The sequence below is a fragment of the Littorina saxatilis genome, linkage group LG6 (genome assembly GCF_037325665.1).
Source record: "Littorina saxatilis isolate snail1 linkage group LG6, US_GU_Lsax_2.0, whole genome shotgun sequence".
NCBI lineage: Eukaryota > Metazoa > Mollusca > Gastropoda > Littorinimorpha > Littorinidae > Littorina > Littorina saxatilis.
Window position 1 is genome coordinate 42,216,272 of NC_090250.1, and position 16,857 is coordinate 42,233,128.

The 16,857-nt window shown below is 39.5% G+C and overlaps 2 protein-coding genes and 1 long non-coding RNA gene across 5 annotated transcripts in view; 2 read left to right on the forward strand and 1 right to left on the reverse strand.

The window, feature by feature from the left end:
• Positions 1-1,375, reverse strand: part of LOC138969256 (WD repeat-containing protein 17-like) — a 76,393-nt gene extending 75,018 nt beyond the window's left edge. Inside the window, exon 1 of the mRNA XM_070342004.1 lies at positions 1,099-1,375. The gene's annotated coding sequence lies outside the window, so the exon portion shown is untranslated. The remainder of the gene's footprint in view (positions 1-1,098) is intronic.
• A 288-nt stretch (positions 1,376-1,663) lies between these two features.
• Positions 1,664-16,857, forward strand: part of LOC138969286 (proton-coupled zinc antiporter SLC30A9, mitochondrial-like) — a 32,047-nt gene continuing 16,853 nt past the window's right edge. For both annotated transcript variants that reach the window (XM_070342042.1, XM_070342043.1), the window contains exons 1-2: positions 1,664-1,777; positions 2,251-2,417. In XM_070342042.1, the coding sequence (XP_070198143.1) occupies positions 2,321-2,417 (97 nt within the window). In that variant the 5' untranslated portion in view covers positions 1,664-1,777; positions 2,251-2,320. The remainder of the gene's footprint in view (positions 1,778-2,250; positions 2,418-16,857) is intronic.
• LOC138969259 (uncharacterized) lies at positions 7,052-15,565 on the forward strand. Of its 2 annotated transcripts, none has more exons than XR_011456408.1 (5): positions 7,052-7,256; positions 7,981-8,095; positions 9,469-9,577; positions 11,154-11,256; positions 12,609-15,565. It is a non-coding gene; the product is annotated as an uncharacterized lncRNA (long non-coding RNA). The 2 variants fall into 2 exon arrangements; XR_011456409.1 differs by having other exon boundaries at positions 11,157-11,256.

Sequence of the window (16,857 nt, forward strand, 5' to 3'; positions counted from 1 at the left end):
AAGTGATGTTTGAATGTATTTTTGCAGATGTGTTTTGAATGTTTTAAGGTTTCTGGTCGATTTTAAGCATGTAGGTAGGGAGTTCCAGACATAAGCTCCCGAGTATGAAAGACTAGTTTTAAATATGTCAATGCGTGGCTTCGGGCAGGCCAGATTATGCTTGAAAGTGGAATACCGAGAAGGTGTTGATTGAAACAAGTGAGTTAGATATTCGGGTGCTTGGTCATGTAGGATCTTGTGCATGAAAACTGATTTATTAAATAAAAGCTGTTGTTTAAGTTGAGGTATATTGAGGGCTGTCAGTTTTGCGTCAGTAGTTAGTGATGGGTCAGGCAGAATGAGTTTAGCTGAGAGAGAGAGAGAGAGAGAGAGAGAGAGAGAGAGAGAGAGAGAGAGAGAGAGAGAGAGAGAGAGAGAGAGAGAGAGAGAGAGAGAGAGAGAGAGAGAGAGAGAGAGAGAGAGAGAGAGAGAGAGAAGTAAAACGAACAGCGAATGAAAAAAGAAAAGAAGAGAGAGAAACATGAAAGAGACAGAGAATGAGAAAGAAGGCGAGAAAGAGCGGAGACAGAGAGAAGTAGAAGTAAACAAGGAAACAAAAGAAGGAAGAGAGAGAGAGAGAGAGAGAGAGAGAGAGAGAGAGAGAGAGAGAGAGAGAGAGAGACTGAGAGAGACAGAGAGAGAGAGAGAGAGAGACAGAGAGAGAGAGAGAGAGAGAGAGAGAGAGAGATAGAAGTAAACAAGGAAACAAAAGAAGGAAGAGAGAGAGAGAGAGAGAGAGAGAGAGAGAGAGAGAGAGAGAGAGAGAGAGAGAGAGAGAGAGAGAGAGAGAGAGAGAGAGATAGAAGTAAAACGAACAGACCGACAGACAGAGAGAGAGAGAGAGAGAGAGAGAGAGAGAGAGAGAGAGAGAGAGAGAGAGAGAGAAACGAACAGACCGACAGACGGAGAGAAAGAGGGACGGACACACCAAGTAAAAGAAGACAAAGTCAGACAGACAACAAAATGGAGAGAATGAAAGAAAAATAGAAGAAAACGTGAGCATACACAACATCAATTAATACAAGATTTCTTAGACATACAAAAATAGCTTTCCCTTACCGTATTCCAGGTTCACACGGTACCATCACAACCCTCTCAGTGGAAGGACATAGGACGACAAAGTTTAACACCCAAAACTAACTAACGTCAACACCTCCGAACTCACAAAACTGAATAATAGCTCACCATGTAACTGCAAAGCACACGCAAAAACACGTTCTCCATGAAACACTAAACAAACAAACAGCTTCACGAGACTCATGAAATCGCAAAAAACACGTTCTCCATGAAACACTAAACAAACAAACAGTTTCACGAGACTCATGAAATCAAGTAACCATTTACGAATAGCATTTAAGTCGTGTATTTGGTGAGCTAATTTTCGCTACATTTCGCTACTTTTTGCTACATTTCGCTACATTTCGCTACTTTTCGCTACATTTCGCTACATTTCGGAAAAAATCACTACCCCCCGCTTCCGGTGTTGAGTAGAGTTGTGCCCTGTCTGTTGCGCACGAAATTTCACTACTTTATTTCCGATCAGATGCACATATCTAAAACATGCCAGTTGTCTAAATGTCATTCTGTACCATAAAGGTACTTAATGCGCTTCTGACGATAAAGTTACCTTTGACTCCGATGCAAAAATAAAAGAAGAAATAAAATATGTCAGGGGGAACTACTCTTAAGTAGAGATCGGTTTTTCACTTTCATGACATCTTCTGCTGCAAGTGAGCTGGTACGCTGGTTCTTTAAAAAAAAAATGTCAATGACATCTTCACTCTCCGTTTTTACATTTTTCTTTGCATGCTCAATAGACTTGACTTAACTTTTACTAAAACCTAGGACATGTCCGTCTTTGTACGGGCCTGCTTTTTTATGGTAATTCCTGTTTGTCCATGAATAGGTCATCCTCTGCTGTGCTGATTCAGTGATTTATTTTAGTCAGATAATAGCAATTCTTGTTATTTCAGCTCGTAAGATTACCAATATCCAGGCTTGCACATTTTTGAAAAACCAGAGGAGTTGAAAATTGCACAACGACCAAATAATAAAGCTGATAATGGTATGGTTTATTACAAATACAATATTAAAATTTATTTTCTAGACTGGGACAGCATAGACTTTAAAAAAAGTTATAACATTCAGCATGTAGTTTGTTTCGGTGAAGGGACAGACATATCAACCTTTCTTTTTGACATTGTGTTTCAGATTCTAAAGAAAAAGTAAAGTTTGGCGACATCTGTGGGCATTATAGTGTATACTAAAGACATCATACAGTATGCTACCCCCTGTCACCTTGGATGTGGGGTTTGCTTTGCGTCAAGTACTGCGTGTGCATCCTTCTGTCTTCTCTGCAAGACTGACACTTTGTGCAGGTGGGTCAAATGAGATTTTGTTGGAAGCGTCAGTTTCAATAGATATTTTAATTGTTCTGACGAGTTAATTATAACAATGTATTTCCCTCCTTTCCCAGCTGAAAAAGTACCACACGATGTACTATAGTATACTATAGTAAACTATAGTAAATGTACCCTGTACTATAGTAAACTATAGTAAATGTACCATGTACTATAGTACATACTGTAGTACATGGTACTTTGTACTATAGTACTGTGTAGTAAATGTACCCTGTACTATAGTACTTTGTGGTACAGTAGAGTACTTTGTACTTTGTACTATGGTACTTTTTAGTGAATGTACCCTGTACTACAGTAGTACTATAGTACGAAGTACTTTGTACTATGGTACTTTTTTGTGAATGTACCCTGTACTACAGTAGTACTATAGTACGAAGTACTTTGTACTATGGTACACTGTGGTACTTTGTACTATGGTACTTTTACTATATAGTACTACAGTACATAGTACTGCGGTACAGTATAGTAGTAATAGTATACATGCATTTTGTGTTTTTATTTTTATTGTTTTATTAATATAACTTATCAGCTAAGCATAACAATTTTGTTGTTGAAATTAAGTTGATTAAAAAACATTGTTTTTAAAATTGTGTTTTATATCACCATTTGTGCATGTAAACGTGTTGTGTGTGTTTTTACAAGGTAGTCGTACATATAAGATTTATTATGTTTTTAGTGCGTGCGTGTGTGTGAATTAAGCCGTTTGTTGGAGATGACATGAGATATTTTCCAACTTGTTAACTGTGCATTTGCAAAATACACGTAGGAATACTTTGTGCTCACACACACACACACCACACACACACACACACAGGGGCGGATCTGGGTTTTGAAAGGGGGGTGTGCAAAGTTCTTTTTTTTGTTTTTTGTATCTTATCAGCGAAGCGCCGAACCGATGGCGCGAAGCGCCGAGCATGCTAGGGGGGTCCGGGGGCATGCCCCCCCGGAATTTTTTTTTAAAAAGGAAGCAAAATTGTGCAATCTGGTGCAATCTGAGCGTGTAAAGTGCTATTTTCAGGTGATACATTTTTCTTCTTGTTGTTTTTCTTCTTTTTTTTGTCCCGCTGGGGGGGGGGGGTGCAATTGCACCCATTGCACCCCCCCAGATCCGCCCCTTCACACACATACACACACACACACACACACACACAGTCACACACACGCTCGCACGTGCACACACACAAACACGTGGGTACGCACATATTCACTTAGGAGAAAGGACTTTTGTAACGTCAGATTTACATAAGTATAGTTAGTTTTTTGTAAACAGTTAGCATCAAATGTGAAATTAATATTTCATTAACGTTACCTGGGAACGCTTCTCACAAAAAAAGTTTTCAAAAGAGAATTTAACAATTGCTTTAAAAGTTTAAGGATAAGATTTTATATAGTCCTGTGAGGTTGCCCTCACAGTGGAAATTCGGGCTGCTTTCTCCATGGGGAAAGCGAGCTGCCATACCGTATACGGCGATACCCACACATTTTGTTTCCTGCATGCGTGTATTCATGTTTCCGAGCCCTGAGACTTTCGCTGTGAACTTGGGTTCTTTATCGTGCGCATGCGGCCACCGAGGAGAGTCTGCACGATGTTGACTCTGGGAAATAAATCCCTCGCCGAACGTGGGGATCGAACCCACGCCGATTGCGACAACTGGTTTTGAAGACAGCGCCGCTACCGACTGAGCTATTTCCCGCCCGCCCGAAACGCTTAGTAAAATGGTCTGCAGTGAAATTTTGAAACAATACCTTTTTTATGTTAAATTTAACATTTGCCAAAATAATTCTTCATGTAGGATCAAGTGCAAAGTTCTTGGTTTGACCTGAAGTTGACTGAATTTTGCTGTGTGTACTGTGAATATTGTTTCATTTTAAATAATTTGAGAGAGAGAGAGAGAGAGACAGAGAGAGAGAGACAGAGAGAGACAGAGACAGAGAGAGACAGAGAGAGACAGAGACAGACAGAGACAGACAGAGACAGAGAGAGGGTTGTGGCATACAAGCATTACAAACAAGTGTTTTTTTCACCCATGCAGAGAGGCACCCCTATTCTAATCACATATACACGGAGATTCACACACAACACACACACACACACACACACACACACACACACACACACACACACACACAATATGAGATTTTTAAAAAAAAGTTATGGAATATGTACACATCGAATGCTTAACAGAGAGAGAGAAAGAAAGAGAGAGAGAGAGAGAGAGAGAGAGAGAGAGAGAGAGAGAGAGAGAGAGAGAGAGAGAGAGAGAGAGCTCATAATTAACTTTATTACGTCAGGATAAAGGTTTTAGGCTTAGCCTAATCTTCCAACCTGTCCTTGCAGGCCCGGACTACCGGGGGGGGGGGGGGGGGGGGGTTATGGGGGTTGCGCAACCCCCCCCCCCTCCTAGCCTAAACATGTACCTCACTTATTTAAAACAGTTTTTATTATTGTTTATTTTATGTAGTTTTGGGTTTGTTTTACTACCATAGGAGGATTTTTGTACTGTAAATGCACTCAGCTGCAACAAAAACGCAAAACGAAGGTTGAGTATATATACATAAAATATTGGACTAGCAAAGTAATCAAACACAAGACCAAACAAAAACAAAAACAAACTGAGCCGGCTACTTTCGATACGAATAAAGGGTTCGCATGAGAGAGTTATGTCCCTTAAAAGTCGAAGAGGAGACCACTCCGAAGTAAATCAAGGGAGAGCACTAATAACTGCTTTTCAACGAACGAACTCAGAAGAAAGAGTTTGCACCAGGGAGATTGCCAAAAGCGGTCTACAACATCACGAAAGGAACCCACCAAGAGAGTTTAACCGTAATTCAGAGAGCAGAAGACGGATCTGGACTGAGAAGTAAGCCTTCAAGAGTTTTCCACGTAATCGTATCCAGATTTGCTCATGAGTTATCGAGTGATTTGCAAAGTAACTGCCAAGTCATCGACTATCGAGTGAGGAGTACGTATAATTAGGCCCTATTCTTTAAAGCTGCCACAACTCTTTTTCACTATCACTGTCACTAGTATCCGACTATTTTTGAGATTTGCAAAGTTTATACCATTGTGAGAATCTGAATCTGATACAACGATTACAGTGACCATTGGGCCGTCTGGTTGTTGCTTTTCTCTTTGAGTTTGAGTTTGATGTTTTTACTTTGAGTTTGAGTTTTACTTGTTTGTTGATTCTATCTGGATCTGGCTGCCCCACATGGTGGTGTTCGTGGGGAGTACGTGACAGAAGCGGACTATTTCGTTAACTGTTTACAACTTATAAATTCCCATTTTGAAAACATGTATAGGCCTACATGACTTTTTCAGATTAAAAATCTGTCGGCAATGTGGAAAAGAGGTTGAACTGGTAACAGGAACAGTGAGCTGGTTGATCAACTTGATGGCATGGCTGTACCAAGTCATTCAATTGGAACGGAACCGACAAAAACACCAATGTTTCCATTCTTCTTTGTGCTGAAAGTTTACACTGACAGGGACAACAAGTAAGTGACATTTTAAACTCTTTTAAATTACCTGTACCACTTGTATAACACACACACACACACACACACACACACTGACACACACACATATTCAAACATCAAGTTTTTCTGTTCACTTTCAGTGATGGACGGCCTATCTGGTGGCCTGTAATTATTCCAGTGTCTTGGGGGCACAAGAGGCAAAACTGTTTGATGTTACTTTTTGTGTTTTTATATTTAGTCAAGTTTTGACTAAATATTTTAACATCGAGGGGGAATCGAAACTTGGGTCGTGGTGTATGTGCGTGTGTGTGTGTGTGTGTGTGTGTCTGTGTGTGTGTGTAGAGCGATTCAGACTAAACTACTGGACCGATCTTTATGAAATTTGACATGAGAGTTCCTGGGTATGAAATCCCCGAACGTTTTTTTCATTTTTTTGATAAATGTCTTTGATGTCATATCCGGCTTTTCGTGAAAGTTGAGGCGGCACTGTCACGCCCTCATTTTTCAACCAAATTGGTTGAAATTTTGGTCAAGTAATCTTCGACGAAGCCCGGACTTCGGTATTGCATTTCAGCTTGGTGGCTTAAAAAAAAAAAACATAAAAATTTATAAAACGATCCAAATTTACATTTATCTTATTCTCCATCATTTGCTGATTCCAAAAACATATAAATATGTTATATTCGGATTAAAAACAAGCTCTGAAAATTAAATATATAAAAATTATCAAAATTAAATTGTCCAAATCAATTTAAAAACACTTTCATCTTATTCCTTGTCAGTTCCTGATTCCAAAAACATATAGATATGATATGTTTGGATTAAAAACACGCTCAGAAAGTTAAAACGAAGAGAGGTACAGAAAAGCGTGCTATCCTTCTTAGCGCAACTACTACCCCGCTCTTCTTGTCAATTTCACTGCCTTTGCCATGAGCGGTGGACTGACGATGCTACAAGTATACGGTCTTGCTGAAAAATGGCATTGCGTTCAGTTTCATTCTGTGAGTTCGACAGCTACTTGACTAAATATTGTATTTTCGCTTTACGCGACTTGTTATTTCTGCATGCTTTATTTGGATTACTAGAAAACCTCTTTTTATTTCTTTGTGCAAATCTATTTGACCTTTATTCTTTTACTTTTAGTGAAAAACAAAACTGCCTGAGTTGGTGGGGGAGCTTCTGGACTCCATGTCAAAAAACAGTCGGCAGGGTGATGACAGATGGCTGTACCAATGAGTCATTCAGATAGAAAAGGAAGCAGACACCAAGGATTCCATTCTCTGTGCTGAAATTGTGAAAAGTTGTACTCTTTAACCAGTAAGTTAATTATTAACAACAAATTATAAAATTTAAAAACCCTGTTTTTTCTGACATTTCAAATTTAATGTAATTTGCAATACGGTACTAGCATAGCTGAATTTGGTATTTATGATCCACTGTTGTGTAATGTTTGCAACACACACACATACATTCAAATATGTCTGAATCAGTGATGGACATTTCTTGTTTGATTCACTGTCTTGGATCAAATTTTCAAACAAATTTTGCTTTTCTTGGGTGTGTGTTTGTTTTTGTTTAGCCCTTAATTGCGATGCACAGACACACACACACACACACACTTAAAGACACACTCCCTTTTAGGACCTTGCTTTTTTCATATTTTCTGTGAATAACCTTTGTGAATCATCAATCAACGGCCTTTTTAAGACACCCAGGGGTCCTTTTTAAGGCCTATTTTTCTCAGATATTTTGAGGTCTAACAAGGGGAGTTCCACTGTATGAGCAAGCCTTAGTTCTAATTGTTTAAGTATAACAATGGGTGAAGTGCATCTGACTTTATATTTGTCATATCATTTTAAAAGCCCCTAAAAAGTTTTGTTGATCATCATTATAAAAATACAGTCATGAAATTTCTGGCTGGATACTCAGTCCTCTCTTGTGTTACAGATGCTGTGAAGCGACAGGAGGTGCTCCTTCGGCAGATAAGGACAACAACAAAGAGTTTTGTATCACTTTATGGAACTTGTTATATATCTTTCAGGGTCCTAAATGGAGGGTTTCACTGGAGCAGTGACTGTTGGACAACAAGTGCAGGGTGTGTTTGGACCTCCTGGATCAACATGTGTGCAGAACTGCTGAGGGCTTGAACTTCATGGGTGTGTGTAATAAATTTCATATTAGATTTTGATATTAACATATTCCTGTGGTGCTATATATTTTAAATTATATGAGTAAATGAATATGTCTGTATGAATGTACGTATTTGCTGTGTCATTGTGGCATAGATATATATATAGACCTATAGCAATAACAAGACATACATGCTGTGAATATATGCTTTTATGCTCTCCTTGTACAAATCTGAATTAACTGAAATTTTTCTTAATGGCCTAGCACAGCCAGCTCTTTTCGACCTTTACATAGGGCCACAGTCAGAGATTGTAGAGTACACAGAGACCATTCATACTTCTTTGCGCTAAGGTAGGACTGCAGGTTATGTTTTTATCACGGCTTTGTCAACATACTGTCATTTCTGTCCGGCTGACAGTGCTGCAAACATTCATTGAATTGAAAAATGTGTTCGTTATTGTTTGTGAACATCCTTTTTTAAAAGACCTGGAAAAAAGCCCCAGAACAGATTATATAATACATGATAATATGTAATTGAATTTAAATTTTCTTTTCAAATCAGTGTCTTTTTACAAATTAGCCTTTGTTAGTTTTATGAGTTTAAGTCAGATATCAACACATACTGAATGCATAGTTCAGTCTTGAGTGGGAGAATGTTTGAGGCATAAATTGCTTTTGACAACAACAAAAGTTCCCAGTTAAATAGAGAAGCTCCCCCAAAATCATTTTATTACACATGCCTAAAGCCAGCATAGTGCAAGCAGATTTATTTGTGTATGTGCTTGTATGTACAAAGACAGATAATTTGTACAAGTGTTGGCTCTTCATTTTTGAGTCACTTGAGAAAAAGTGACTCTATGTAATCGGTCAGTGTTAGTCTGTCCGGCCGTCCGGCCGGCCGGCCGTCCGTAGACACCACCTTAACGTTGGACTTTTCTCGGAAACTATCAAAGCGATCGGGCTCATATTTTGTTTAGTCGTGACCTCCAATGACCTCTACACTTTAACGATGGTTTCGTTGACCTTTGACCTTTTTCAAGGTCACAGGTCAGCGTCAAAGGAAAAATTAGACATTTTATATCTTTGACAAAGTTCATCGGATGTGATTGAAACTTTGTAGGATTATTCTTTACATCAAAGTATTTACATCTGTAGCCTTTTACGAACGTTATCAGAAAAACAAGGGAGATAACTAGCCTTTTCTGTTCGGCAACACACAACTTAACGTTGGGCTTTTCTCGGAAACTATAAAAGTGACCGGGCTCAAATTTTATGTGAACGTGACTCATTGTGTTGTGAATAGCAATTTCTTCCTGTCCATCTGATGCCTCATATAATATTCAGAACTGCGAAAGTGACTCGATCGAGCGTTTGCTCTTCTTGTTAATTATTTTTTCAGGATCCTTGGGGGGTTCCACTGTATCTGTGACTTTTGGACAACATATCAAGTTCTGGTGGTTTTTTGACCTAATGGATCAACATATGTGCAGACCTGCTGAGTGCTTGAGGTAAATTGGTGCATTTAGATATATTATACGTTATTTGCGTGTTTGACCAAAATAGGACATTTTACACAGATCGAGACAGTCATTGTTCTCCGAGACCGCGCTAGCGGTCGAGGTGAACAATGACTGTCGAGATCTGTGTAAAATGTCCTATTTTGGTCAAACACGCAAATAACATTTATGTATCGATCGAATTCCTTTCAGGTACTTATGACTTTGTTGTTGTTTTGACGATTGAACGAGCACACACACACATGCATGCAATCCACATGTATGCAATCAAACACATAAGCTTCATATTTGGGCGTTTCAGGTTGACCGAAACTTCAAAGGAACTACAAAACACACGTCATGTACTCACTTTGTTGTTGTTTTGACATTGAACAGCACACACACATGCAATCAAACACATGACGTTGTTTTTTTGGAGTTCCTTTGAAGTTTCGGTCAACCTGAAAAGCCAAATTATAAAGTTTTGTCGGCCTCTGACGTCACATGACTCAAAGAAGGGAAATCCAATCTCCAATCGATACATATTGTTTTGCCTACCTGAGAGATACCACCCATGTGTCATGATGTGATAAATGAACCATCTCTTCACAGGCGTGTCTATCATGTAAATGAGGTTGGTTCAAACATGTCTGACAGGGATGTCATTTTCCACTGCAAAATCTCCGAGACAAACTTCATTCTCAAAACACTCGCGAGAAAATGGCAAGCCCAAAAGTGTTCCGAGAATGACTTTGCATCTGTGACTTTGCATCTGTGACTTTGTAATCATGAGCAGTGGAATATATAAGGTCCCTGCCAGACTAGCTTGCCATGACCTCAATGATATTCCCACATGTGGGTGTATGGTTTAGTTACTACATGGGTTATCTCTCCGGTACGTAGGAATTGAAAACAGAATACTTCATGGCTTGCTGTTTGGCACCAGATTTACACTTATTGCTTTTCAAATATTGAAATATTCACGACGGGCGTGGTGGTAAGACGTGGGCCTCATAATCCGGAGGTCGTGAGTTCGAATCCCGGTCGCTGCCGCCTGGTGGGTTGAGAGTGGAGATTTTTCCGATCTCCCAGGTCAACTTATGTGCAGACCTGCCAGTGACTTAACCCCCTTCATGTGTACAAGCAGGCACAAGACCAAGTGCGCACAGAAGATATCCTGTAAACCATGTGGGAGTTCGGTGGGTTATAGAAACACGAAAATACCCAGCATGCCTCCCCCGAAATTGGCGTATGCTGCCTGAATGGCCATACACGTAAAAATCCACATGAGTGAATGTGGGAGTCTAAGCCCACGAACGAAGAAGAAGAAGAAAAAATATTCACTTTTACTTGTGTAAACCCAGTAACTCACAGTAGGCTATGTAGTGTTCTCTATTTGTATCATTGAAACGCTTCTGTCCCATCAATCACACTTTAAATTGCCTTATATTTTGGATGACATATGCCACCCCTTTGGTATTCCACTGATAATAGTTTTAGCTAAATAGTTTCAGCTAATCGCTATGGAGTATGCAAACACTGGAATTATATGCGATGAAACACTCAAGCTGCTTTCTCTTGCTTATAGCAGCACTGCAGCAGTGACTGTCGGGTGGAGGATCCAATTCTGACTGTTTCCGACATAATGGATCAACATGAGTGCAGACCTGCTGAGCGCCTTATCTTCTTGGGTGTGTATAGATGTATATACATTAAAGGCACAGTAAGCCTCCCGTAAACTATCACAGAGCTCCCCGAGCGTCTACATACAGTACAAGCTACTTCCATTTGAACGCTCACCGAACGGGAACATCCTGGCTGCTTTCTGTCGAGCGTGAGAAATTTTCAAAAAAATTTATTTTCGTGGACTTGGTCCTCTACAACAATGGCGCCTCATTTTGGTGCTGGACGGCTGTTATGAATATTCAATACCGGAAATCACGCCCGGACAGTAAGCCTCCCGTAAACCATCACAGAACATCCTAGGTGCCCTACGTAAAGTCAGAGCGAGCAATTTTTAAAGAATTAATTTTGCAGATTGTCTCGAACACTTTTTGGACCCATCCTGAACTCGGGTAAAAAATGAGTTACTTCCCTTCGGGTCTCATTCTATCGATGTAAACTGGCGATAGCCGTGGATCGATGATTATTAGAATGTTTTTGGACCGTGGTGCGTTTTTGCGCTAGACCTAACTTTTAAAATCTAAATAATCAATTGACAGCTTGTTACACAAACATTCTTTAAATCATAAAAGAATTCTTTTTTCATCAAGACAGGATCAGTGCAATTCGAAGTTGTAAAAGTTTGAAAAAAGAAAAGCCCGGAAGCAGGGTCACGCAAGGGTCGTAGCAGACGACGGTTTATGCATATATCGCCGTTCCTCTCAACAGTCAAAAGCCATCGCTAGAGTTTTTGTGAACCACAGCCGTTTGTTTCGTGCTTAAAAACGTGCTATTGTAGATAAGCTCACATTGAGTCGCATTGAAATGACTAACTGACGACTACATTGTGAAAAAAGGGAAACTGGATCACACGGGTCTTAGGGGTAAGATAAACCACGCAAAAATAAATTCTTTGAAAATTGTTCGCTCTTTATGGAGGGCACCTAGGATGTTCTCAATCGGTGAGTGTTTAAATGAAAGGGTGTTTGTACTGTAGTCTGTGTGTAAAAGCCTGACCGTATCTGTGATGGTTTACGGGAGGCTTACTGTGCCTTTAATTGTATTCATAAATTGTCACACACACACACACATATATATATACTGACAAAGACATTCATGCCTGCACACACGCAACCACAAACATACACGCACCAGCACGTTTCAAACCCCCACCACCACCACCGTCTCAGTCGATGCAGCTGTTTCGGAGCCTTTAGTCATCATAATACACACACAGACGGACACAACTTTTAAAAGTTAGATAATATGCACTAAAAGCCACGGCACTTTAAGTTAGCTTTCATTATCATTCTCTTAAAGTTTGGCCCTCTTTGCTTCAGTCTGCATGCTTTCTCATAGTCATACTGCTGTGTCATTGCAGGTTTCATTCCATGCTCTGGTGTGGGTGTCATAAGCAAGAGAGCCTCCTGTTCACTTCCAGCAGATGACTGCATGGTGAAGGACCTTGATACCACTTACAGATGTCAAAGCAGCTAGCTAGATGCCATTGGAGAACAACCAAAACTATTCAGCGGGTGCCATCGGCGAACATAAATACAAGTTACAGAACAGGAAAGCAGATATCACTGGCAAAGGGAACCGGACAGCAGCTACAATAAACATAATCAGATGCCTGTAGCAAATAATCTGGACACCAATCACAAATCAAACAGATGCGGAGGACAGAGAACATTTTATGTGATTATTGCCGCATATATAACCCTGTTTTGAAAAAAGGGACATAACGCCACACTATATACTTTCTGGTTGAGTGCTGAAAACTCTCCATTGGACATTTAGTGAGTTTTGACTCACCAGGGGCCAGTTTCATAAGCCAGAAACACAGTCGACCAACTGCAGTTGTCCGAGAGAACCACAGTAATCCGACGTTATCGGGTTTCACGAACAAAATTTCAGTCGGCCGACTGCGGGTCGTCTCACCGGAAGTTGGCCAAACACGGTGATGCTCTCCCCCCAACACTGTGTTCGGCTTACTGCGGTAAACCGAAAATAAATGTAATTATCCGCACAGTCAATGGCAGAATGCTCACACTTGTTTGGATTGTGAGCCAAACCTTGTGATTGTTCTTCGAAATGTATCTATCATGACGCAGTAATCCAGGAGACAAGTCAGGGTTATGTCTTGAAGACGTCACATTATGGCGTAAGAGGGTTCGACGTCACGCGAAGGAATTACTGAAAGTCTCGGTCATTGTTATTTTGAGCGGGCCGAGACTTGTTTTTTCTTCGAAATCGGCCATTTCCACGTGCGAATGAGCAAACGGAAGTGGTAATGTTGCTAAATTTAGCCCTCGATTTGGCCATTCGGATTACTGTTCAGTCGGTTGACTGCGGTTGTCCGCGGGTGACGGTGATTCGCTCATGAAACGCGCTTTTCGGTGACCCGGCGATCAACCACTGTCCATCGACTGGGCAGTCGATCGACTGTCAGTCGGTTCACTGCCATCTTATGAAACTGGCCCCTGGTCAGGAGAATTTCACCGATGGGGAGCATAATAAGGCTGACTTACAATGGGAAGACAGAATTGAACATTGTTGTTTTCTTGGATGGTTTTCAAGGTAGACTTTACAAAGTTAACATACTGCTATGGTTTGATCAATTTCAAACATGACCACATTTGGCATTTTTTCAAAACCACATTTTTTACAAATATCAAGGATGTGTTGCGAAAGCATGTGTTCTTATTTTTATGAAATGTTTTGAAAGCTAGATTTTTGATACTTTACAGGCTATTGAAGTTGGATGACCTCTAGATGTGACCCATGTCAAATTGACCCTCATATAGAGAATACTACATGGCTTGCTGTGTCGTACCAGATTTACACGAGTTGTTTTTTTTAAATATTGAACTGCGAGCGAAAGCGAGCTGTTCACTATTTGAAAAAGCAACGAGTGTAAATCTGGTACGACACAGCAAGCCATGTAGTATTCTGTTTATCCTACATACTGTACTTACCTGTATTTTACTGAAAATGTCTTGCAGACGACGCAGCTAAACTTGACGACGCTTGATTTGGAACCTCGATCTCTTCTAAAGCTTCGTGCAATTTATTACGTCAAAGCAAAGAAACGTCACTCTGAAAGTGTGGCGTGACGTGTTAGTTCTAAAGATTCATCGAGGGTAATTAGCGAGCGCAATTTTTGTTTCTATAATGACGTTTGTCTCGGTGACTTTGGCATCATAAGCAGTGGAAAAACAGGTCCCTGCCAGACTTGCTTGACATGACCTCATTTACATGATATACACACGTGTGATTTGAACGATTATTATCTCACGGGTGTCTCTCTCACGTATGTAGGATAAAAACTTTTAAGTTCACAAAAAATAATAATAATAACAGAGAAATGGTATTATTTTGAATGTGTTTGAAGCAAGATCGTTGTAACTCAATAACCCCCCGCGGGTTAGGGGGAAGAATTTACCCGATGCTCCCCAGCATGTCGTAAGAGGCGACTAACGGATTCTGTTTCTCCTTTTACCCTTGACCTTGTTAAGTGTTTATTGTATAGAATATAGTCAATTTTTGTAAAGATTTTAGTCAATCAGTATGTAAGAAATGTTAAGTCCTTTGTACTGGAAACTTGCATTCTCCCAGTAAGGTCATATATTGTACTACGTTGCAAGCCCCTGGAGCAAATTTTTGATTAGTGCTTTTGTGAACAAGAAACAATTGACGTTGACAAGTGGCTCTATCCCATCTCCCCCCTTTCCCCGTCGCGATATCACCTTGAATGGTTGAAAACGACGTTAAACACCAAATAAAGAAAGAAAGTAACTCAATAACTTTATCTGTGTAAGGTCACACACATACAGGGCTAGATGACATCAAGTCAGCTTGATAGTTTGCATTATTCAAGTTCAGATTGGGGTAGAGTTCCGGTCAATAATAGGGACAATCATTGTCTCCTTTGATTGTTCAGAGTTTTCATGTACTGATGTGGGCATGGTCACTTTCAAAGCTAATCATAGAAATTTAACTTGGCTGTAGGGGAGATAATTTTGAGAAAATATGTGTTGTGCTAAAGATGAATTCCCACAAAGAAGAGTGCTATAATAAATCTGTTTTGTGCATTTAATTGTTACTTGTTCTGGTTAACAGGGTTATAAATAATTGCATTAAAACTGTTTCTGCATTGGGACATTTACCAAAAATCAACAGCTTGGTTACTCACTGTGCAAGATGGACACCTTTTTTAAAATTATTATTTAATTGGGTCTTTTACATGTAATGATGTTAGTGGATATTTTAAAATGTTCTTACATAAGTTTGACTATTATTGCTCTGCCGAAAAATGAAAATAAAATTTAAAACATGCGATGAACCTTTACTTTCCTACCAAATGTTACAGCGAGTGGCCTGATCGTGCACACACACATTCAATTCACACAACACAATTGATTCAGCAAAAATTGGGGCCACATTTACATCCAGTGTAATTTTTAAGGCTATGGTACTTTTTCAAGAAAGTACTGCAGTATACTATAGTAAACTACAGTAAAAGTACTATAGTACAAAATCTACAGCAAAAAAAGTACCACAATGTACTATAGTAAACTATAGTAAAAGTACTATAGTACAAATGTACCATGCCAAAAACACCACGCTGTACTATAGTAAACTATAGTACAAGTACTATAGTACAAATGTACTCTACGAAAGTACCACGCTGTACTACACTTTACTCTAGTAAACTGTAGTACATGTACTCTAGTAAACTATAGTTTACTATAGTTTACTATAGTATACTATAGTACATTTTGGCAAAAAAGTGCTCAAAATACTATAGTACATTTAAATGTACTATAGTTTACTATAGTATACTATAGTACATGTACCACAATGTACTATAGTACACACTAATGTATTGTACTATAGTACTTTTTGTACTATAGTTTACTATAGTACTAGTACTATAGTAAACTATGGTACACCATAGTACAATTCAATGTACTATAGTACTTGTACTATAGTAAACTATAGTATACCATAGTACAATTCAATGTACCATAGTACTTGTACTATAGTAAACTATAGTATACTATAGTACAAGTACTATGGTATACTATAGTACATAGTGTAGTACTTTTTTACTTGGGTTGTGACCTGAGCGTGCGTGCACATGGCTGTGTGTCTGTGTGTGTGCCTGCATTTGTTGATCTGTGTGTGCTTGACGATGCTTTGCTATGAAAGATGCAGGCTACATGTCTAGTGTTAGAACTTTCCTTTGCTGTTTATAGTGGAGATGCTTTGTATAGGGTCGGGTGATCTTTGATGACTTAATTTCCAGAAAAAGGAGAAAAAAGGACACTAATAAAACAATTTAATCAATACTAGAAGAAAAACAAGTCGCGTAAGGCGAAAATACAATATTTAGTCAAGTAGCTGTCGAACTGACAGAATGAAACTGAACGCAATGCCATTTTTCAGCAAGACCGTATACTCGTAGTCGTAGCATCGTCAGTCCACCGCTCATGGCAAAGGCAGTGAAATTGACAAGAAGAGCGGGGTAGTAGTTGCGCTAAGAAGGATAGCACGCTTTTCTGTACCTCTCTTTGTTTTAACTTTCTGAGCGTGTTTTTAATCCAAACATATCATATCTATACGTT